This window comes from Podarcis raffonei, chromosome 15, assembly GCF_027172205.1.
Source record: "Podarcis raffonei isolate rPodRaf1 chromosome 15, rPodRaf1.pri, whole genome shotgun sequence".
Classification (NCBI taxonomy): domain Eukaryota; kingdom Metazoa; phylum Chordata; class Lepidosauria; order Squamata; family Lacertidae; genus Podarcis; species Podarcis raffonei.
Window position 1 is genome coordinate 8,163,221 of NC_070616.1, and position 23,594 is coordinate 8,186,814.

The following is a 23,594-nucleotide window of genomic DNA, read 5'->3' on the forward strand; positions in this document are numbered from 1 at the left end:
CGGTCAGTCACTTTGGGAGAGATGGTGAGAGACAGAGATAAAATCTGTTATTGATCAGGAAATCTTGGTCACAGCAAGGCAAGCAGTCTTGTGCATGGCTGTGTATGAATAAAGCTTTCAATAAAGCAGAATTTGTTTACAACTGCATACAACTGTGCAGCTAAGCTTAGTAAACCCCAACTCCCATCAGCCCCAGCCAGCACAACCAGTGGTCAGGGATGATGGAAGTGGTTGTCCCACAACATCTGGAGGGCCATGCAATGCTCTGCACTTGCTCGTTTTAAATGGAGAATCCACACTGCCCTAAATGTATATATGGCACAATTCCCTAAGGGCAAAGACCACAGCGTTGCATGAGACTCACTTTAATAGAAACTTTGGTGTCTTTGTGGGCCAGCTTGAGCGCATTGTGGAAAACCTTCAGGTCTTCTTCCAAGGCCAAAGTGGCCGCCGGGAGCTTCTGCTGCTCATGCTCTATGTGTTCTGCCAGCTTCCCAGGCGAGTCAATGAAGATGAGTCTCTTGCTGCCTTTGAGGCCCGTCAGAAGCCTCTCATGGTATTTCGTGTACTCCCTCACCCACGAGTTGCAGTTATAGATGAAAACAGCGGTGACGTTTTCGTAAGCGAGTCCCGGGAAAACAACAAACCACTTGGAGAGGAAGTCCGTTTTGAACCGATTGCTGGGGCCGGCGTGAGTGAGGTCCACCACAATCTCATATGGCTTAGCGTAGTATGGCTTCAAAGTTAGCAAGACGTGGTATATCAGCAGATCACCGTTTATCTGGCCGGTCTTGAACCTAGAAAGGAAAAATAAATAGCTGAGAGGGGGAAAATGTTAGGGTGCAGCTTGGCTTGCGTCTTCAACAACTGCATTAAAGAAAAAAAAGAGTGTGAGAGAGAGATTACCCCTTTCCCCTAATGGAAAATAGGAACACAGAAGAATTAGCTCCAGGGTGGACTTTGTTGGCAAGGGACAAACAGAAGTGATTAGAATTTAGTCTTTGCTCATCTGTCATGTTAGAGACAAGGAATTTTTAAGAACGGAAGAAATAACACTGAAATTTTCATCTCCTCTTGAGGAAGAGGCCACAATAAATGCCATTATTATAGACAGAGCTGGTGCTATACTAAAGGCAAATCTGGGGAGATGTGGATGGCCCAGGAGGGCCATGATTATTTCACCACATATCTGAATTATTTTTTTCGGGGGGGGGGGGTGTCCTTCGACTAGCGGCTGGGAAGGAGAAGAAATGTGACTATATGAGATCTGGAGATGTCGTCCTGTGGAGCAGGAGTTGTGCCCTCCAGATGTTGTAGACAACAACTCCCATCATCCCTGACAATTGGGCCATGTTGTTTGTGGGCTGATGAGCATTGTGGCCCAATGACACCTGGAGGACACCAGGTTGGGGAAGGCTTTAATATATGAACGTGAATCACTGGTGTTTGGAAACAGACATTTCACATGGATTGCGTGCAGCTCCTTGTAGGAAACTGCAGTCTGATTAAACCAAACCACATTGCATGCACCTTGTTGCAGGAGATACACACATCTATGCTTTTCATCAGGGATGGAGAACCTCAAGTCCACGATACAAGTGTGGCCCTCAAGGTTTCTCTATCTGGCCCTTGGGACTCTCCCAAGGCCACACCCCTCACTGGTCCTGCTCTGAGGCCCCTTGGGTGCTTTAGCCTGGCTGGAATGTGTCCTTGAACTATGATAGTTGTGAGGGTGAAGAAACCTCTGGCTCTTGAGTGGCTGGAATGTAGCCTACTGTATGATGGTAACAATCACATCTACTGCTCCACTCACTTTCCCCTCTGCTCCATCATCACCGGCAACCAGAAGGCTGCCCATAAGGCATGGTGGCCCTCAGTCTGAAAAAGTCTCCTCATCTGCCACTGGATTTTGCTGGATTACAATTCCCATCATCCCTGACCACCAGGCCATGCCGTCTGGGGCTGATCAGAGTTGAAAGCCAACAACATCTGGAGGACCACAGGTCTCCCACCCTTGCTCAGAAATGTGAGTCGCTTTTTGGTCCTTGAACACCATCACTATGAGAAACCTATGGTGCACAAACATCTGGAATTCCCCATAGGACCTCCTCCAACTCCAAAAACATTCCCTTCAAAAAGCACAGTGACATAAATTTCCAAACCTCTCAACTGGAAAAGCCGCAAAAGGGAGTAATAGCACATCAATTACTTCGAAATTGGCCTTCCCACTTAAAGGCACTCTTAAACTTTTCCTCTATAAAAACAAACCAGCAACCATATCTCAGCAAGGATTCTTCATCAAACCCCGATTTATTTGCTTTCCCTAAACTTTCAAATTACGCCCGCGCTGAAAGACGAAAACGAGGTCATTTATTAGAGCAGTGCTGCCCTAATTAAGCAAGTACTGGCATTTCCATTACAAGCCCGCCATTTGATGGGATTATAATTCAGATGTTTCATTTGCCAAGAGCTGAAATGTGGCATCCTGCTGCTTAATTGGATGTGTCTAAGAGCACTCAAATGAATAGCAGGAGATGAAGGGACAGGAGCGGAGGCATTTAGATGTTTTCAGGACACCAAACAAGCCCATGTAAAGCAGTCGTACACTTAATTAAAAGCTTTGCTGTTGTTTCAGGAGGAAAAGTCATTCCAGCAGAGAACATCTTAAAATGCCGAGCGCGATAGATGTATATGCTGCAGATATTACTCAATGAATCTAATGCCTTAGGGAGGCGTAACAGGTACACTAATCCTGGAGTAGTGGAAGATCACCACCATTATTTGTTCAACTGTCCTGTGTACAAACGGCTAGAATGAAGCGCTTAGCCCAAAGGATGAACTCTCTGTAGTTTTACAAAATATAATGAGGAAATTGTGGCCCTCCAGGTGTTGCTTGGCCAAACCTCCCACCAGATTTAGCCAGCTAAAAAAAGTAATTACCCTACAGGCAATTAAAATAAATGTGAAAGCAGCCCTGGAAAGAAACACACACCGATAATTTACATGGAAATCTGAATGTCAGACAGATCTCAATCAACTGTACAGCAAATCTTTGCCTCCATACTCAAGAGTTGACTCAACATACAGGCTCTAGGAGCCTGCAATAAATCAACTTCCCCACCAAATCGATTTACATAAAAAGAAAAGGGAAAAAGATGACCGTGGCAGTGTACTCAGCTGCTTGGAGAAACAGGCTTGCCTTAAAGCAAATGCTTTATCCGTCAATCTGGAGGTCTAATTTAGGCAAGGTGGTGGTTCTCCCTCCATCCCTCTTAACACGTCACAGGGTACTTACACCAGAAAGGAAATGTGTCATCTCTGTGGTTTAGTTCTCTAAATGGAGAACTAAACACCATGTTTCAGAGGCACATTCACTTTCAATGCATAAAAACATCCCCACCTTCTAGACTCCAGAATCTAGAGTTTGCCACTGTAAGGCAGACAAATATTGAGGTGCGATTAGCTAGCGAATCACAGACCTCCCAAGTCAAACCCTTCGCTGACCTCTCCTCCAGGTAAGTGTATGTCTACCTTTTATACTTGGTTCTGTTTCTATCTTTCCTCACAGCAGGTCCCAGATTGAGGTTTCCAGTACCAAGAAGTAAAACTAACTTGTTCCAATGAGCCTTAGGCAGCAAAGCAGGAAACTTACTGAAGAAAGTGAGGGCCTGGTGCTAACTGAACTGCAAATGTTATTTATGTAACAGAGGAGGGAAGGCATTCTTGTAGGAGAGAAAGACAATTAGAAACCTGTCAAGGTGCTTAGGGAAAGCCCAACACACTGTTTTCTAACAAAACAGCCACTTTGCCAGAGTGAGCTTAGGTGGAGAAAGAGCCCTTAATGGTCAGTTCCTTTGCTCTTGTCTGTTTAAGTGAAATCCTTAACACCAACCATCAGCTACTACAATTAACAGTGAGTGCTTTGTGCCGGCAGTGGAGGCACATAAGGCAGCATTGTAGTCGTCGCGGTGTGGCAATGGTGGGCATCCGAGGATGCTTTCAGTTTGGTATGACTGGCACCATCCAGGCAGGACAATCTAAAAACAACAAGAATATCTGAAAGGTTGGGGGCAGGGAAGGAAGCCTCAAGTACCACCGGCGTCATGTGTACTCTGGGCGTAAAAAACAAAAACCCAAGTTTTGCACAAGAAAGAAAAGGGGTGGATGTACATATATTGTAAATTTTTAAGCTCCCTTTGTGGGAGGGAATAACAAAGATTGAGGCAGTAACGCCTCTAAATGCCAGTTTCCGGAAACCAAAGGAGGAGAGAGTGTTCCTGTGCTTGTGTCCTGCTTGCAGGTTTCCCCCAGGCATCTGGTCAGCCACTGTGGGAACAGGATATTAGACTACATGGGTCATTGGCTCCTAGCTTGTGTCTGGTTCAACACACAGCCAGAGAGTGCAGAAAGAGCTGGTCAAGCAAACAACAGAGGGCTAGAGATGAACACAGACTGGAGTTGGTAGAAGACAGCTTCATCATTTGATGCTCATACATAGGAGATGCTGTAGTTCAGCAGGACACCATGGACTCTGTGTGCACAAGGTCCCAGGGTTAGTATGTCCAGTAGAAGGAATTTGGGAAGCAGGGCTAGGAAAAACCTCCACCTGAACCCTTGGAGGGCCACTGCCAGGCAAGGTAAACAATGCTTGGGCTAGATCAGGGGTGCCCAAACTTTTTTCAAAGAGGGCCAGATTTGATGAAGTGAACATGTGTGAGAGCCGACCAAAGTTGTTGCGCTTTTTTTTTTTTTTACAATTCCCCCCAAAAGTTGTTGATATTTGCAGGACGGTACCACTTCAGGTATAGGGGACGCGGGTGGCGCTATGGGTTCAACCACAGAGCTTAGGACTTGCCGATCAGAAGGTCAGTGGTTTGAATCCCCGCGAAGGAGTGAGCTCCCGTTGCTCGGTCCCTGCTCCTGCCAACCTAGCAGTTCGAAAGCACGTCAAACTGCAAGTAGATAAATAGGTACCGCTCCAGCGGGAAGGTAAACGGCGTTTCCGTGTGCTGCTCTGGTTCGCCAGAAGCGGCTTAGTCATGCTGGCGACATGACCTGGAAGCTGTATGCCAGCTCCCTTGGCCAATAAAGCAAGATGAGCGCCACAACCCCAGAGGCGGCCACAATTGGACCTAATGGTCAGGGGTCCCTTTACCTTTACCTTACCACTTCAGGTGGAGGAGGGTTGTAGTTTTCAATGGGATCTCTCACTAAAATTCTCTTCCTGCAACATGCAAAGTTAGCACAAGGTGCATGGAAGGAAAACTCTCCCAATGTGGGTTAGATCTGCAATCTATTGTTATATGATGTGTCCTTTTTTACATGTGAACTGGCTTTATGGACTCATGGGAAACCCAATTCCATGGTGGATGTCCAATTTTTGAATTGGGCACCTACAGATCTACAGGATGCACACAGCCCCCTCTCTCCAAAGCATTTCATACAAAGGAAGCACCATGCAGGCATCAAAACAATAGGATGCCCCTTCACTGACTGCCGAAGGAACATGTTATATTCGATGAGTAATGTAGGTCTCAAAATGAAGTGCCTTAGAGTTGCTTTTGTGCTCTTCTTTATATGTACAGATTGCCTGAGGCTCTTTGTTCATGATCACAGGAACATGAGGGCGTTGTCCTTTTGTTTTGCTGGAAAGCACTGGTGTATCTGAAGGTTACCAGAGATATAGCAAAGGCACTAAAAAAACTTCTCAAAGAGTCTACCTTCTGAAGGGCTTTTTCATGAAAAAATGATACATTTTGGTTGTACTGTATAACTAAAAACCTCCTCTATTACTTTTCTGCAAGGCACTGATGGCTTGTGGAAGAATCTTTCGCAGAAGCAGTTTAAGTTTCAGCACAGATGGGAAAACAGCCATGACATTTATCCCTTCCAATTTTAACAGAACAGAAGATGCTATAAATAACCAAAAGAGAAACTATATTTTTCTTAATATCTATGAGGCTTGAGAAGAAAGAACATGAATTATGAGCAATCAACCTTCAATCTGTGTTTAGTTTATAAGATGAAAGCCATTATACCTTAGACCCAAAGTCAGATTAAGCTTTAATCCATAATAACAAGCTACACGGGGCTTGTTGATTTTTATTATGCTTTTATAGTGTGGTGTTTATCTGCTTTAAAACCTAGGGATGTGGTAATTAAAAACGAATAAGCAAACCATGCCACAACACAACACAATTCAAACAATATAATATTTAAGTTCTCCTTTAGGAGAAGCCTCTCTGACAACTGAAACAAGTGTTCCTGTGGGTGCAAAACAAACTCACCCCTGTCACTTTATTATTCTTGCAGGCAGCAAACGTCCCCATGAACATGAAACTGATGGGCAACTCTCACATGGATTTGGGTTTCCTTTGGTGGGCCATCTTGCTATTTCACATACAAGTAAGAGCGGACACTACCACAACTCTTTTGATGACAACAGAAACTCCCACCGTCCCTACAACTCAAACCCCAACACACACCAGTGGGGCTCTTACAACATTGCCTTTGGGGGAGACGTCTACTTATACAACACAGATAAGCCCCTTTGAATCGACATCCACAACGCAGCCAACTACCTTTAGTTGGACATCCACCTCTCAATCCTCATCAGAGACTTCAACTGCCCCGCAAATGCCCTCGACTCTTGCACCAGAAGTGCCCCCATCTCCCTACACCGTTACTGGTCCAGATCAAGAACTTGCAACTCCTAGTCAGGATCAAATGAAAGCTGAACTCTGCGAAGAGAACAGCAAAAGGCTAATACTGATTTGCCTCATCATCATTGGGGTGCTTATCTTCATTTGTGTATGTCTACTTGTGGCCACTGTTGCAATGGCAAACAAACTCTCCTATATGAAGAAAAGGCAGCCGAGCAAGCGCCCCCTCAGGAGCAACGGCGATTTCCTCACCACAAACAGCTTGTGGCCAGCTGGATTAGAAACGTTGCAGAGGATGACCAACGAGGCGGCAGCAGCGGAGCTGATGTCACAAAGAACGGGGTCGGAGAGAACAAAAGCGGGACAAGGGAAAACTGGAGAAGAAGCTAGCAAGAAGCTAGCGAGTGAACTGTCAGACAGGCAGAAGCTCAAGGAGGTGTCGGCAAAGCCACCCAGCAGCACCACAACCATCATTTAGATTCAAGCATCATGCGGACACCCAAAAAAGGTTGGGAGGGAGAGAACTTGAAGGCTATGCGCCACCACTGCAAAGGCATCGGGTTTCCGGGCGGTAATGAACTTTCCAGGTTGGAATTCCATAGCGAGCTATCACCAGAGAGGTAATTGTCCACGATGCTTCAGAAATCAAGCAGTCCACAGCTCCTGAAATGTAGGCGACTTGTTTTGAGAAAATTCAAATGCTACCCATGCAAGGAGGCAGGTGAAAAACAGAGCAGATGCGAGGCTGGAAGGGGAAATGTCCCCTTGCCACCCGCACAGAACAACAAGGATGGCTGAGAGGCGGAGCCAGTCTTTGCGAGGAAAGCCTTCCACAAATGTACGCATCATATCCCTGCTCATTTTCCTTACATTAGAACACTGGGTCTCAGCACAGGAAAGCAATGCCACGGAGGTGCTGCAAGCTCTTACCTGCTTGCTTCCTCCCCCTGCTCCAAGCTACCTGGGTGCATCCTGACTGGACTAATACAGTGGTACCTTGGGTTACAGACGCTTCAGGTTACATACACTTCAGGTTACAGACTCTGCTAACCCAGAAATAGTGCTTCAGGTTAAGAACTTTGCTTCAGGATTGAGAACAGAAATCGTGCTCCGGTGGCATGGCAGCAGCAGGAGGCCCCATTAGTTAAAGTGGTGCTTCAGGTTAAGAACAGTTTCAGGTTAAGTAAAGACCTCCAGAACGAATTAAGTACTTAACCTGAGGTACCACTGTACAGCAGAATGCCTCTACCAGCTGTTCATGTCTAAGACTGCAAGTGGCTTGTGTAACTCCTCATCCCCCAAGCCTCTGATTCTGTGCAACTACATGAGCTCCACCTCCCTCCCAATTCTCTATGTTCATCTTTATTTAATACCTGTGTAACAACAAGAGAGAGACAAGGAAAAAATCACCCCTCCTTTGTTTAGTCAAGTGCTTGGGAGGAACCTGATCAGGGCTAGCAAAATGCCAAGTTTCTTGCTTGTGGCGGAATGTCTACATCGTACTTCCTGTCCCCATCCCTTAATGCGGGAGCCAATATACCAGGAATTCTCCTCTGTTAGGTCGATTTAAATGAACTGATTACAATCAAGGTCTGTTCTCAGCTTCTGTAATATTGTTCCTTGTAAGTAATGAAAAATAAAGCAGGCTTCTTGGGGTTTCCTTTTGTGGAAGTGGGGGGTGGGATGTTGTTTCCTTTTAAAACAGGGCCACAGTTAAGTTTTCAGCGATAAAATGTTTGCAGGAGATTGTGGAACAGCCTATGTCAATACATACTAGATTGCTAAATGCAACTAATGTTCTTGCAGAATGCTCAAGTTTGTTCAGAGTAGAGTTTTTTTTTGCCTTTCCTGGATTTCTTTATGCATGAGCCTGAAGATGAAACCTCAATTTCCTGACACATACGAAGTATAACAGCTGAGCAATAAATTCACTGCACACAATCTCAAAGTCACCAGTAATTATTATTTGTGAATCTGGAACCTGGGGGAGCCGAGTATATGAACTCAATTTCAAAAGCCATCATCCCCAAGACTGATGAGCCTTAGAACAGATCCTTCCAAACTTTGTTCTGGCTCGAATTAGAGGGCATCAGTGAGACTGGATAAGGAATGGTGAGGTTGGATAAGGAATTTCCTGCTTTCATTTATCTTTTATTTATTTTTAAGGGAAATCCTTTCCCTAAAAGCTGATATTGGCAGAAGGTTAAGATGGGATACATGGTGAATCACTGGGTGATCTGCAATAGATTGACCAGGGTTTCAGAATCCCAACTGCATATGGAAATTGAAGCATACGGCTGATGGCGTGCCATTAGCTGATCTCTCCAAACTACAGTTTTGCAGCTCTTGTTTTACAGCTGGCTCCAACTGGTAAATCTTGGGGTATGAGAAGGTGTTGATGGAGACAGTTATTATTCTGAATACCAGTTGCTGGAAACTGCAGGAGGGGCGAGCATTCTGGTGCTCAGGTTCTGCTTGAGGATTTTCTAGAGGCTGCTGCGAGAACAGGAAGCTAGACTAGATGGGCTGCTGGCCTGATCCAGTAGGGTTCTTCTTATGTTTAATCCCCTTATGTGGCAACACAGAATTGGGAACAACACCTGCTGAAAGCAAGCAGCAGAACAGGAAAGGAGTGACCAGTATTTCCAGCAGAGAGGATCAGGAATTCAGTATCTTGAACCTCTCAATGACTATCAAAATTATGTAACATGGCATAATTTGTTTAGGTTGTAGAGCTTAGCTTTCTTGGTACAAAATTAAGTATCTAAGAACACACCCAGTTTTGGATAGAAGATGATGATGCGTTAATGGTCCATTTCGCAGCTTGAAGTTGTTTACATTAGGCACAGAAAAACCTCCTCCCTTATCCTTCATTTGCAAATATTCCAAAATAACTTCATAAACTTTTCCGTGCTGTGTGAGGTTGACCACTCTTCCCATTTTGCAGATAGGTTAATATATATTGAGTGAAGGGAACAATTTACGTACCGTGAGCAACTTGGAGGAAAGGCAGGAAAAAACCAGGGATGGCTAACCTGTGGCTCTGTAGAGGCTGTAAAATTCCTCCTCCCATCAGCTTTTTGAGTTGGGGGTTATTTCGCGTGTGTGTGTGGGGGGGGGGGTGTTCTTTAGTGTAGAGCGCACCACCCTGCACATCTGAATGGCCACAGGTTCCCATTTCTGGTATACAGTATACTCGACATGGCACATCAATGGACACTTAATCCCTTTACTGAGCAATACAATATTTTCCTGTTTATCAGGTGCCTTTGCTTCAATTCATACATTACCACAGGAGGATAGAAACCTCTACTCCTCCAGCGCTTCTTGTCATTCCAATTTAGTAATTTCTCAGGGGAGAATCCATTTGGAGTGGAGTCAAGAGTATGTATTGTTCCTACACAAATGCTGCCTTGTTTCCCTTAGGGATACTGTATGAATCAGGCCCATTACTCTATGAACCACACTACCTTACATATAGGCAATACATATCATAGAAGACCGTATTTTCAAGATATCCTGCTTGAACAACATACAAGGCCAGAAGGGAACCTGAGAAACCTTTGCCATCACTATATCCTGTGGTAGCAAATTCTACCATTTCACCCTGCAATGTGTGAAGAAGTACTTTTTTGGGGGGGTCTGCCCAAAAATCTTCCAACATTCAGTTTCACTGGATGATCCCAGCTGCTAGTATTTCAGAGAAACTTTTCAGTCCGAAAAGGGACTCCCAGAACGGCTTAAAAGACAAAGAAAAAGAAACCACCAGCAAGCAATAAAACCAACTGGCCAATTCAGAACAGAAAGCAGCAGAGCAGTCAACACACCGAGATAAAATCAAGGATAAATCTGAGTCAAAATGCAGAGGGGAACTTTATTTAGAACAATATCTGGAGGCAGGGGGTCCACAGGTCACACACGCAAGCGTGCATTCTGCCCTGCCAGCATTCGTGCACTAGAGGAGACCCACCCAAACACACATTGCCTCACTCCCATCTGCTTCTTCCTGTCCCACCCCTTAAATATTGTGCAGTCTATGAAGTAGTCCTTCCAGCTGACCGCGTTCTCAACTTTGAAGATTTTCCTGCAGCTTGGTCACTTGTTCCCTATAATAAGAAGTGTGCAGCTGCTATTCCCTAGCTGAAAGCTATATTTTGAAAGAAGAAAGCATGGGAGGTTCAGCAATAACTGGCTCTGTTCGGTGACTCACTCCCACACAAGCAGATTTGGAGGCTGTGTCCTTTTAACCCCCTCAGCCCCCTTCATCACACATGATGAACACTGCTTGAGGCAAGAAGAGGCCCTTAAGATCAAAAGCTATGCTGGGGGGTGTGGAGGTCAAATGCAAAGTCCTGCCCCAATCTCCATGTTACGTGAAATTTTCAAAAAAGAGGAATTTAAGGATGTGGAGGGTGAGTTCCTATGCTGGGCAGGGGAAGACATATGGATTATGACACCATAGAAAAACCTCATAATCTGTCTGGGACTTTCTGCTGCTGCATACTTATCCTAGTGATTAATCCATCTCCTGAATGTGCTTGGCACAGCATGAGACTTTCTGAACTGCCGTGCAGTTGAGCCAAGTCATTTTTAGTCAAGACTTACAGCAGGTGGTTCCATGTTAGGCATGTCTCTCCCTCCACCCATCCACCCCCAGGAAATAAAAGTACTCAATGGGATTTTTAAAATGATCATACTGCCAAGTGACTCAGCTTATTCCCCAATGAGCTTATGATGTGATCTCTTCCTCTCCCCACCCAAGATACGTATGATTTTGGTTTGGGAAATATCTATATATTAGTATCAAACTTCCAAAGTTGTTAGTGAACACAGGCTTGAAGCTCTAGCCAACATCATACAGCTGATGTGCAGGAAATATAAATTTATCAAGCCCACTTACCCCAAACCCAACACAAGCTAAGGGAATTGGCTGCAGCTTAGCAGTAAAGTACACCATTTGCACGCAGAAGACCGCAGACTGAATTCCAGCATCTCCAAGTAAGGCTGGGAAAGACCCCTACCCAGAACCATTGAGAACCACTACCAGATAATACTCGGTTAAATGGACCAAGGGCCAGATTCAGTATAAGTCAACTTCTTACGTGGGAAGGGTAGAAAGTGAGCAAGCATATTGACTCTTAATGCCAGCTCCTATCCAGGGACTGCTAAGTAAAAGCTGAGGGAAGCTGGGGGGCAAAGCTGGGGTTAATATTGTGGGGAGGGAGAACACAACACCATCCACAACCCAATGCACATCCCGAAACCCAGGTGAGGAGAAAAGGAGGAAGTTAAGAAGGCAGGTAGGACCCGAGCTGAGCTAAGATGCACGGGCAGAATATAAATAATTAAAGTAAAGTAAATTAAAGTACCATATATACTCGAGTATAAGCCGGCTTTTTCAGCACATTTTCTTATGCTGAAAAAGCCCTCCTTGGCTTATACTCGAGTGAGGTGGGCGGCGGCAGCGGAGGGATGAGCGGTCCGAAAGGAGCCCTTTCTCGCTGCTGGTCCCGCCGCCTGCCTCTTGCAAGGGCAGGCACAGGAACCGCAGTTGGGAGAGGCAGGTTTGTGGTGTGGTGAACCGGCTTATACTCAGTAAGTTTTCCCAGTTTTTTGTGCTAAAATTAGGTGCCTCGGCTTATATTCAGGTCGGCTTATACTCGAGTATATACGGTAAACAAAGTCCAGCCTGCCTAAAGAAAATAAGACCATCTACAAAAAGAAGAGACTCATTGACCCAGCACTTTAAACAAGACAATTCACTGTGTCCATCAGCTGATCACCGGAACCTACTAACTGATATATACTTAACCAAAGCATGATCAGATCCACTTAGAGAGTTTTATGATCAGCGACCTTATTTACAATAGGCAGCTTTATGGGTGCTTCTGGAACGATCCCTGGCTCCCGTGCACATGCATGTGCATGTATACTCACAAACACACATAGTAACAGGACTACAGAGGCTTGCCAAAAATGAAATGCCACCTTCCATGTCAAGAACCACAAGAACATGCTTAGATCTGCAGTCCAAAGTGCAAGAATGCACAGGTGCAATGAAGCATTATGGGCTGGAGAAATTTGCATCCCTAACTGAGTCATTTTGAACCTCAGCAACTTCCCCGTGCAGGGCTACTCAAGCTGAGAGATTGGGCAGGGAGAACAGAAGACTTCTCCTCCATGTACCCAGCTACTCAAAACCTAGTGAGAACATCCAAACAGAAGCCTAGCCATTTTTGAAAACACCAAGGAGCCTGGCAACCGCTCCTTCAACAAGGAGCCAAGCAAGCAGAGAAGAAAATTCCCCTTGGAAGCAAAAACAGCAGCATAGCTAAGCAAAGAGGAGGAGGAAGAACTCCGAGCTACACAACACCCACTTGCAACCACAAAGGAACACAGCGCTTCCTGTTCACAGTTGCCTCAGTTGCCAACAGTCACTACGGAACTTGCTCATATGGAAACGCATCCGGGCAAGTGCTCGGTGTGGACCTTCAGCTTGCTTCTTAATGCTGTTTAGCAGCTGAGAATGGGGAAGGAAAAGCAAGCCCTGCAAAGGCACCTGGCTCTCTGAGCAGGCACAGGCTTAGCAAACTGAGTTATGTATTGTACTGGGCTCCGGAGGGCCACAAGATGCGGAGACTGGCAATCTGAACATGCATTGACCAGCTCAGAAACTCCCACAACTACATCACACTAGGTTCGCATCTTGATTTTGAAATAAGGGTGAAGACACCCTTAGGAGAGTCACATGGAGGATGGAAGGGGGAGGAAGAACACACTCTTACAGCCTGCTCCTAATTTTTTAACCATGCTTAAAAGAAATAGATGTGTTACATCTATGCTGGACCAGCAAGTGACCATATAACGTATTTAAAATACACAAGTTCCTCAAAGAATCCCGAGAACTGTAATTCATTAAGGGTGCTGAGAATTGTACCTGTTGGATATTCTACAGTTCCCAGTATTCTTTTTGCAGGGAGGGGCGAATGTGCTTTGAATGTATGTAAGCACCCTCTGAGCAATTATTTCCTTGGCTTTCCAAGAAAAAGCAACAGAAGCCCCTATATTTGTGTCAATGTAAATGTCACATAATTTAACAACATCAACATTTGATTGGCTGTGTTTTCTCTTCACAGGCAAAAAAACTCTCTAATTTCCATCTGCTACCATTAAAATTTGGTTAGACACTGAAAAATACTTCCACAGAGAAAGCTGCCCAGAGTACAGCCTTTGCAGAGAAAAATGTCCACACACTTAATCACTTCTCAGTTCTTGGGGCTTCCTGCAAAAAGTGTTGATAAACTTCCTCTTTAAGTGAAAATAGGATCATTTTGCAATGTGTAAACCACCAGCCATTTAGAAACACTTTGTTGTGTTGTGCTTCCTTTTCTCTGCTCTTGAACCATTAAAATGTGAACTTAAAAACGAGAACCTGGTTAGAACAAGAAACGATATCGAACAGGTAAGACACAATTATACTTCTTTGGATAAAAAACATCTCTAGAACAGTAAAACTGGAATTGAATATCTTAGGAATGTGTGCTTTACTTTTTGGAATGTTCTTTTTTTTAAAAAAAGTTTTGCATTCCCTATCACATGCAAGGCTAATGTTATATTAAGTGAGGATTTTTTCTTCCAAAAGAGATATATACATTATGCAAAAAATAAAAATAAAAAAAGCACCAGTGACCTGGACTGTCCCCCAAAGAGTGATTGCCACTGGAACGCCAATCAGATCTGGGAAACAACTCAACGGGGGTTGGGTGGGGGGTGAGAACAGACCTCTCTTTGAAATGAACAAATATAAAGAGAAAATTGGAACATTAAGGTGGTTGTGCCTCAAGTTTTTATTGTCTGAGGGAAGCCTTATAGGTTCTGAAAATACTCCCTTCATTTTATTCTTTATTTTTGCTGACTACTGGGATTATAACAACAAATGCATGAATTCTTTTTTTCTTGCTTGCAATTTTGTTATCTTTAGTAAAATCTCTGGATGTAATTTCTGCAAGCAACAGTCAAATCACAACAAAAAATCCACATACTTTTGGGGCATCTTAAGTACCAACAAATTTATGTAAGTAAACACAAAGGTGGAAAAAAGGAGTATCTATGTGTTTCTCTGTAAATATATATGTGTGTATATTGGAGTTAAAGGGCAATTGGCTGCAACAATTGAATTTGAGCTGCAATGAAAGCAAGTTAAGTTCAGTGACCTTCATCACAGGAGTAATTCATGATAGCATAAAAAAGTAAAAAGGCTCATGGCACAACACTGTTTACTTTGAAGTAAGCCTTACTTAGTTCAATGAGGCTTACTCACACGTTTGTATAGGATTTCACAACAGAATGTGTAGTTCAGAGCTGCTAATGTAAGCTATTGACATATATAGATAATTTGAACTGTTGCAGAATAGTGTTCCACTTTAAAGATTCCATGCTACCGCTCATTCTTAAGATTCCCCCAAAAGAGAGGGGGGCGGGGTTTACATTTGCAGGATCCAATCTGGAGCAAGAAAAACAAAACCCTGTATTGTTAAGATTTCTAGTTCCATCCCTTCAGGTTTGCATTTTTAAAATGTTACTCCTTTAAAATGGATGCACAGACCTTGAAAGCATTTTACTGAGGACAGCTGCTATTAAGATTGCCTTCAGAAGGCCTGCCCCAAGGCCAGAGTTCCCACTCATAGGGTTCCTCAGCACCCCAGCAGGACCCACTGCTGGTGCCTGCCTTGCCCTTAAAAAGAATTCTGACCTGGTGCTCTGAGCATTCTCAGCAGCTGCGTCCCACTGTCATTTTAATTTCTCACAATGCAGCTTCACTCCAGGAGCACTGTGGGAAATTTAAATGGTAGCTCGACCCAGTCACCCAGAGCCACTTGCCATGCTACTGCTGCTCACCACCTACCGATGGATGAGGGGGCTTGCCAGAGGGCATTTTGCCCTGGGCCCCCTCAAACCTGGAGCCCTTCCTGCATGTCCCTTCATTAAACCAAGTGCCACAAAACTCTGTTGTTTTTGCTCTGGGCTAGTCTCCTTTCAGTCAGGCTCAGTTAGGGGAAGGGGAATTCTTTCATGTCTTTCTATCGGTTGTGAATGGATTAATCATCCCCCATTTAAAGATGCAGGCTACCTACTCTGTTTCTATATGAGTTACTGCTCCAGGCCTGCCTCTTTCCAGTAAGGTAACTCACACTCCAAACAGGGATACAAATACATACATACATACTGAAGTGCTCTTCAGACGTTAAGAATGAACAGAACCATGTATTTCTGGTCTGAATCTATTTTGGATGTGTTCACTCATAAGTTCGTTCTCTTCCATTTCTTTCTATGATTTTAGTGGTTTTCATTTTTATATGGAAGCCACCTTGAGTCCCATCAGGGGAAATGGCTAGGTTTAATAAGTAAGTAAGTAATTTCTGCATTAACCCGCAATGAAAAAAAAAAATCTACCCCAAAATTTGCGTTTAAATAAGTACTTTTGAACATGTTTTCTCGCAAAATATGTGCTTCTAAAGTATTTCCCACCAAAATATGCATTTTTAATCTGCATGTTTTACTCTGCATGTTAGTCACATTGGAATGTACAAAGATCAGATTCCTCAAATGTACCTAACTCTGAGGCCACTTAATTCTCACACTCTCACACTTCCCAGTAAGGGAAGTCAAGCCCATGCAAAAGTTTTAACTTTTGTTTCTCTAGGACAGAGTTGAATCCTGGCCATCATAGCACGAGTCAGTACACTTTCGTTACAAACAACACTACTTATTTTAAAAATCAAAGATTCTCGGTTGTATCCAATGCCACACAGAGCAGACCCACTGAAAACAATGGATATGACTTCCTTGGGTTCATTAACTCCAATGGGTCTATTTTGAGTACAACAGAGTTGGATACAACCCTCTAGGTCAGGCACCCCCAAACTTGGCCCTCCAGATGTTTTGGAACTACAATTCCCATCATCCCTGACCACTGGTCCTGTTAGCTAGGGATTGTGGGAGTTGTAGTCTCAAAACATCTGGAGTGCCGAGTTTGGGGGTGCCTGCTCTAGGTTCTGATAATTTACTGCCTTTTATTCCCTTTGTGCCACAGAAGCGCTTATCAGCACTGATGCAACTATGGACTCCAGAGCCATTGTGCTTGTTTTCTTCTACGGGCAGCTGTGGTGGAGCGTATCAACTACACTTCCAATCACTACCACTGCAGTAGTTGGCACTGGTGGAAAAAACCCCATACATTCATACGAAACAAGCGAACCTGGAGACCCTGTGAAATTCAACCAGCAAACACCCACCACACAGCCCCAGGTTCCTGCAGCAGAAGATCCCAAACCTCACGATGGTGGACACTTTATAGCAGCGGTAGTAATTGGGGTCATCCTGGCTGTCATGATCGTAATTATTGTTGGCATCTTCCTATGGAGGCGATGGAGAAGGTCTGCTACACCTGTCCCGCACTGGGCAGGCCGTTCCCCATTTGCGGATGGAGAAGTACCAGATACGACTGCGGATAAAGAACCTATTCAAGACACGAGGCGGACTTCAGTTCTCTCCTTCTTGCCTTGGAAATTCAACAAGGATACGCAGCTATTGGAAAATGCGCAGGGACAGTTGTCTGAATCAAGCCAAGGCCCGGATGTTCCCCCTATATGTGGGGCTGAAGAGAGTGGCATGCAGTCAAGCTCCACAGCAACAGCTTCTTCTGCAAGCATGCAAACTGCCATTTCTGAAGAACCATGCAGCTTGATAGATGTTCCACTCCAGTCTGATAGTCCAGAGCCACTTGATTTGCCTCCACCGCCAAACTGGCTTGATGGAGCTAATGAGGATCTCTGTCCAAAGCAGACAGAGTCCCTCTCACTTGAACCAATTGCAGAGATCCAGGGTTCTGGATCCCTAGTTCTCTCGCATCAAATTCCAAGCGAAGAACTACTACTACCACCTCCTCCAGAAGACTTGTTATCTAACTGATTTAAAGGAGGAAAATGTTTAGGGAATCAAACCAATCAAAGAAAAAGTCCGAAAACCTATCAAATGCTGTTAGCTCTAGTTTTTTTGTGAGCAAAAGGGAACGCCATTGCCTTTTTTCACATAAGAACTCAAGAGCAACGGTCCGGCTGCTTCTAGTGTATCAACATTCCCCACTGTGATCAACCAGAAGCTTCCAGAAAGTTAACAAGCTGTGCATGAAGGAAACAACTGGCTTTCAGAGGTACACAACCTTTGCAAATGGGATGCAGTGATAAAACATTTCCTCCATGAGCTTCTGCTCCTTTTTATTCACCCTCATTTGGGCAGCAGTTGATCGCATCAGAATACCTTTCCATTTGTTTGTACCCTTTACGAACCCATGGCATCCTTTTTATCTGTGATTCTACTACATTGGTCTTACATAATCTCCAAGTGTCCGGAAGAGATCTGAACCTTCTGGCACTTCCTTTGCAGCTTCCTTTTAAGCAATGCCTTCTCTTTTAAGAATACGTCTTTTTGACACTGAAAATGCGACCTTGCTGGACTTCCTGGGAACCACTTGCATTTATGTTGAATTTTACAGCACTATGGTCACTGTTTCCAAGCCGATCAACAACATCTGCATCTTGCCCTGGTTCCTGGGCACCACTAAGTATTAAGCCTCCTTTCCAACAGGCTCTTTTATAACTTGTTAAATAATAGCATTTTCCCCCCGTCTACAAATTTTGCCTTTTTTAAATCTAAAGCCACCACCTCACCCCACCCCAATTTTTGTTTGCTATTGTTATCAACCCAAAGCAAATTTCATCAGAACTCATGATTGCAGGTTCAGACCTATCATATGCAACAGAAGCACTTTTGCACCCACGTCACTGCAGTACTATAGAGAAGTAACCACAACATGGCTATACAAAATGAAACACAGGAACCCATTGAGCACATCTTTAGTGCCAACCAATTTGACGCAGGTGAGGCAGCAGTTCCACCGAGCTCCAAAAGCTCAGAGGGTTCAGCAGGTACAGTAAGCCCCAGGGGATTATGGGGTGGGAACTCTGGGGAAAGGAACATAGCTCAGTGGTAGCATCTGCTCCACATGGAGAAGGTCCCATGTTCAATCCCTGCCTGAACTCCTGGAGAGCCACTGTCAGTCAGTGTGGACAGTACTGAGCTAGATGAGCAAGTGTTTGACCCAGCATAAGGCAGCGCCCTATGTTGCAGAAGATATGGTGGGAGACAGAGTTTTGGTGCTGGGGCTCAAAGGGAGGTGGTGGAAGAACCTCTTCCCCTGGAAGAAAGAACCTCTCCAATAATTCTACAACACAGACGTGACTCGGATTTCTTTCACTTGCACATTTGAGCCAGTGGAGCAAACTGCTGCCAGTTTTGATCAAGGGGTTCTTATGTACGCAGAAGAGATCCCTAGACGATGCTTTCGTTTCCTTGTTCAAAGTTCTACTGCTTTCGTTTCCTTGTTCAAAGTTCTACTGCAAAGTGCATCCATGAGAATTAAAAGCTCTGCTGCAAGCAAGAACACTCGCTTTGGAATCTGGCCGGAGCTGATTGGGTGGACCTTGGGGAAATCAACTCTAGATTCTAATGCTAAACTTTGTGCTCTTCAACACTTAAAAAAAAAAAAAAGTTACTGCAACTTCAGCATCCTGGTCTTTTGTTTCTTTTTTTATACATTGGTTAAGTGGTGAGATGCACCAAGATTTGCTAAACGTTAGCAGAAGCGGATATGACGGTCTACCAGAGCCTTGTCATGAACTTACAAGTCATGAAATAGTCCATTCTATATTTAGTTTTTTTCCTGCTTCCATTCTAAAGGGCTCATGAAAATGTACAGGTTTCATTCCCGCAGCCTATGAGATAATTAGGCTTTGAGACCTTAACTCCTCCATATCCACACAAAGCTATATTGCCAAGGGTCACACTATTCATTTCACTATACCAACTCAGGCCAGAACTGGGCGTTATTGCAGATGTATGTCTGCCATGGGGAAAAAGCAGCCTAGTTCCACCTCCTTCTCTCGTGGGGAAATAGGTAGTTACAAAATGTGTGTCCTGACATCATCAGACTCCAGGTTTCCTTACACCCATTCCATTGGCTGCTGTTTTGAAGGACAGGGAAATTCTCGGTATGCTGATGCTGCATCACACATCAGTTGTAATAGATGTTATCAAGAAAATAGATGGGTCCCATTATGCAAGCTGGGGGTGAAGGGTGGATCCTGGGTCTGAAAAATAGAAGACTATTGGGTTAAGATGTATGGGTGGCAGCCATCAGTCAGTCATACCCAAATTTGTAGCATCATGAGAGCAACCACTTCTGGATACATGGATTGACGCTTACAGATAAATTATCTGACCATCTTGGCTGTGAATCCTGGAAGACCTGCTCCCTGCCTTGCAGGTCTTTTCCCACCTGGCCTGGAAAGGCAGGGCCCTGAATGACTCCAGCTGCAAAAGCTGAGGCTGCTGGACAGAATCTTGGGCCAGGGTATGGTTTAGGGAGTTTTGTTGGGGGCGAGGGTTGTTGCTGTTTATTTTGGATCTTACAACTTATGTGGAAATTGATTTGGTTGTGCACTTTTTTGATGTTTTGTTTATTGTTTATGACTATTATTGCTATGTGTGTAGTTCTGTAATTGTTTTTATAAGCTGTAAACCACCATTAGCATGGTTTTAACTTTGGAAAGGTGGCAGACAAATAAAACGATTGACTGATTGATTTTGGTGCATGAATTGGCAAGCTGAAGTATAATGGGAAAGCGAGCATGTTCCCACACCGATCAAACCTGGCAGAGTGAATTGAGATCACCTTGGATGTGCTGCAGTACCTCCCACTTGAAATCCATGGCAAATTTCCCATAGGTTTATCTGTGAGTGCAGCCCTTCTCTCCATCTTTTTTAAAACATATATTGCACCGTGCCTACCAGGCTGCCAGTGCAATAAAAATATGAAATAACACTAAGCATCCTGCTAAGGACACCTGCTCACCTGTGAACCACTTCAGAAAATATAACATTTCATATCTGCACAAATGAAGCATCATCTCAGCTGGGGCCACTGAAAATATCCACAATGCTCCCTATTAAGGCAGTTGGCAATATTTATTTTGGAATCTGATGCTAATACCTTTTTAGCTACCTTTTCATGCTCATACTTAATGCACGTGAGCGTATTTGGTTTTACAAGCTCTTAAACACCCAACTTTCAGCAGGGGTCTTATTTGAAAGGGTGGGAGTTTGTGTCCTTTTTAAAGGACATCATTCCGCCTGGTTCAGCTAGCAAAATCTCCCCCACCCCACGTGCAGTTTGTATATTCCAGTGTATATCATTTTACCCGTGCAGTGTTAAAGGTACTACTCATTTTACTCTTTTTGGCTGCTGTTGGCTCTGCAGTGCTGAGATCTTGCTGAAATCTATTCTGGCGTATAGAGTCTCAATAAAATAGCTAATCAGCCTCCAGTCGCAATCCCGAGTCTGTCCTTAGTTACCTCTGGATAACATGATTGATTGAAAAAGGCATTCCTTGGCAGTAACAGAAGGCAGTATCCTTCCTTCTATTTCTGATGTTCAGGCATGAGTGCCACGACTTATGCAGCCAAGATGGCATCACCCACACACAAGAGAGGGGAGCTAACAGCAGCCTTGGGTGAATTCCAAGGTTTGCAGAAGAAAAAGAAAACTTGCTGAAGGGTAACTCCCCAAACAGCCCATTGAAAGCTTGAGCATGCTTGGCGACCATGGAATGCTGGCTGATTATGAGGGGAGAGTAATTGGAAACCAATTGGAAGGGGGCATGGAATGGAGTCGGCTAACAGGGGCACTCCACACTGCAGCGTTTTGTTGCAGGTGTATTCACACAGGATCTTTCAGTCAATAGTAGGATCACACAGCTTGTGGACCAGAAACAGCCTGCAGGCCACCGGTTAAGAAAAAAAAGGCAGAAAGTTGGTCCATCTAGCTTGGTGCAGTTGGCATGGACTTACAGTGGCTCTTCCCCCAGCCCTACCTGGACATGCTGGGGATTGAAATGGAGACCTTTTGCATGCAAAATGTGTGCTTCGCACTGGTAAAGAAAGCAGCTGTGTGGAAGCCCAGTATTTCCTGGAGCAGTCTGTGCACCTTGCAGAGCCCACACTTTGTCTGACACATCTGTCAGCTGAGCCAACCGGCAAAAGGGCAAGAGCAGGCTGGAAACCCTCTGTGCACATACACTGCCGGGCTGAGGAATAGTGAAGCCCAGCATCTTTGGGCTGAGTGATGATGCCTTTGGGTGGAGAATGAGGCTTAGTTGCTGTTCCTGATCACATTTGCTTAGAAGGAAAGCCCACTGATGCACCACGCCATCTCCTTTTCTTGGCATGAAATTGCAAAACAAGGCTGTTTACGAAACGAAAATAAAAACCCACAAGATCTACCAACAAATTCAATAAAAAACACCAACCGCTACCAGCCTACAAAAATATTGTCCCTGAACTCCAAATGCCTGTCTTAAGAAGCAATCTTCAAACAGGAAGCTGGGGCTCTAACCAGGCAACCCTCAGCTCTGGAGGCACTTTGACGCCGTCAGTCTATGAACAAAACACTGAGCTAGATGGATCGGGCTGCGCATAAAGGCAGCTTCCTAACTACCCGCTATACTGGAATGCAATGCAGGTGACAGAGTCCTAGTCCAAATGAGCTTACATATGGAGCAAGGAAAAGTCCTAAAGTTGAAACAGTAAAAGTAATTAGCAGCAGATTGTATGGGGAGTTGGGGAAACATGTCACCCAGTTTGCGAGACAGAGCACAAAACAAAATGGCTGTTGGCCAAATGCTCTAGCATCGAAATTGTGGTTGTTGATATTATTTATTATTAAAATTTATGCGCCACCTTTCCTCCCCAAACAGCCCAGGGCAGCAAATGTACAGGTGATAAAGCAATCAAAACATCTGAACACAATTCCAATACACATGCAGTCAGGAAAAGATCTCAACTTAAAAGGTTTGTTGAAAGAGGAAGGTCTTCAGCAGGTGTCAAACAGGCAACAGTGATGCCCTCCATCTAATATTCAAGGGGAGGGAATTCCAATGGGTAGGTGCCATAGCACTAAAGGCCTGACACATACATTGTGAAGAATGGACTTCCTGATAAGATGGTATCTTCAGGGGACCCTCAGCTGCAGAACACAGTGATCAATTAGGAATATAGGGGGTGATACTATATTTTCAAGTATTCTGGTCCCAAGCTATATCAGGCTTTGTAGACCAAAACCAGCACCTTGAACTTAGCCAGGCAGTTGAACAAGGAAGCAGCACTGAAGAAGTCAAATTCTCATTATAACCTCCATGATCAGAGGCAGACTCCCTCTCACTATCAGTTGCCTTTGAGTATGAATGTGAAACCCAATGGGAGGGCTGTTGTTTTATTTCCTGCCTGTGGGATTCCTGGAAGCTGCTGCGGGGGAAAAGATGGCGGATGAAATGGCCACGAAAGGTCTGACCCACCGGAACTCTTCCTATATTCCTAGTCTAGTCTCCAGATAGAACTGCGGAAAAGACAGAACTGCGGAAAAGACTATTCAACCATTGTAAGGAATAGAGCCAACTCAAAATAGACAAAAATGTGGGGGACTTTGAAAAGACGGGTGAAGGACAAGGCGTTACAGAGGGATGGGGTCTTTTCAAAGCTGCTCTTGGAATTAGTTGGTTATAAAAAAAAGACATAGTAAGAAAAAAAAGTTTCAGAGTTTTATTTTTCATCACACACTGTTACCTTTTTATTAGTCACGTGCACCACTAATTCTCAGTGTGGCTATATTATATTGCAGCTGGCAAGTCATTAAAACCGATTGCAGCGCTGAGAATAACGGGCTTTACTCGGTAGTTGCTTAAATCAGACAGGCAATTTCGGCACAGGGTCTCTCTGTTAGCGTTTGGGTCAATGGGGGTTAATCTGTTAGGTGGGTGA

General features: G+C 44.4%; 3 protein-coding genes across 7 annotated transcripts in view; 2 read left to right on the forward strand and 1 right to left on the reverse strand.

Moving 5' to 3' along the window:
* Nucleotides 1-23,594, reverse strand: part of NF1 (neurofibromin 1) — a 156,892-nt gene that overhangs the window by 41,880 nt on the left and 91,418 nt on the right. For all 4 annotated transcript variants that reach the window (XM_053367583.1, XM_053367584.1, XM_053367582.1 and 1 more), the window contains one exon: nucleotides 365-797. In XM_053367583.1, the coding sequence (XP_053223558.1) occupies nucleotides 365-797 (433 nt within the window). The remainder of the gene's footprint in view (nucleotides 1-364; nucleotides 798-23,594) is intronic.
* EVI2A (ecotropic viral integration site 2A) lies at nucleotides 6,312-7,680 on the forward strand. The gene has a single exon (XM_053367591.1). The coding sequence runs from the start codon at nucleotides 6,328-6,330 to the stop codon at nucleotides 7,138-7,140; it is 813 nt and encodes a 270-aa protein (XP_053223566.1). The 5' UTR covers nucleotides 6,312-6,327; the 3' UTR covers nucleotides 7,141-7,680.
* EVI2B (ecotropic viral integration site 2B) lies at nucleotides 13,989-18,898 on the forward strand. 2 transcript variants are annotated; one of them, XM_053367589.1, is made up of 3 exons: nucleotides 13,989-14,124; nucleotides 14,644-14,736; nucleotides 16,756-18,898. In XM_053367589.1, exon 3 carries the CDS (start codon nucleotides 16,782-16,784, stop codon nucleotides 17,631-17,633), a length of 852 nt encoding a protein of 283 aa, XP_053223564.1. In that variant the 5' UTR covers nucleotides 13,989-14,124; nucleotides 14,644-14,736; nucleotides 16,756-16,781; the 3' UTR covers nucleotides 17,634-18,898. The 2 variants fall into 2 exon arrangements, with proteins under 2 accessions (XP_053223564.1, XP_053223565.1); XM_053367590.1 differs by lacking the exon at nucleotides 13,989-14,124 and having other exon boundaries at nucleotides 14,636-14,736.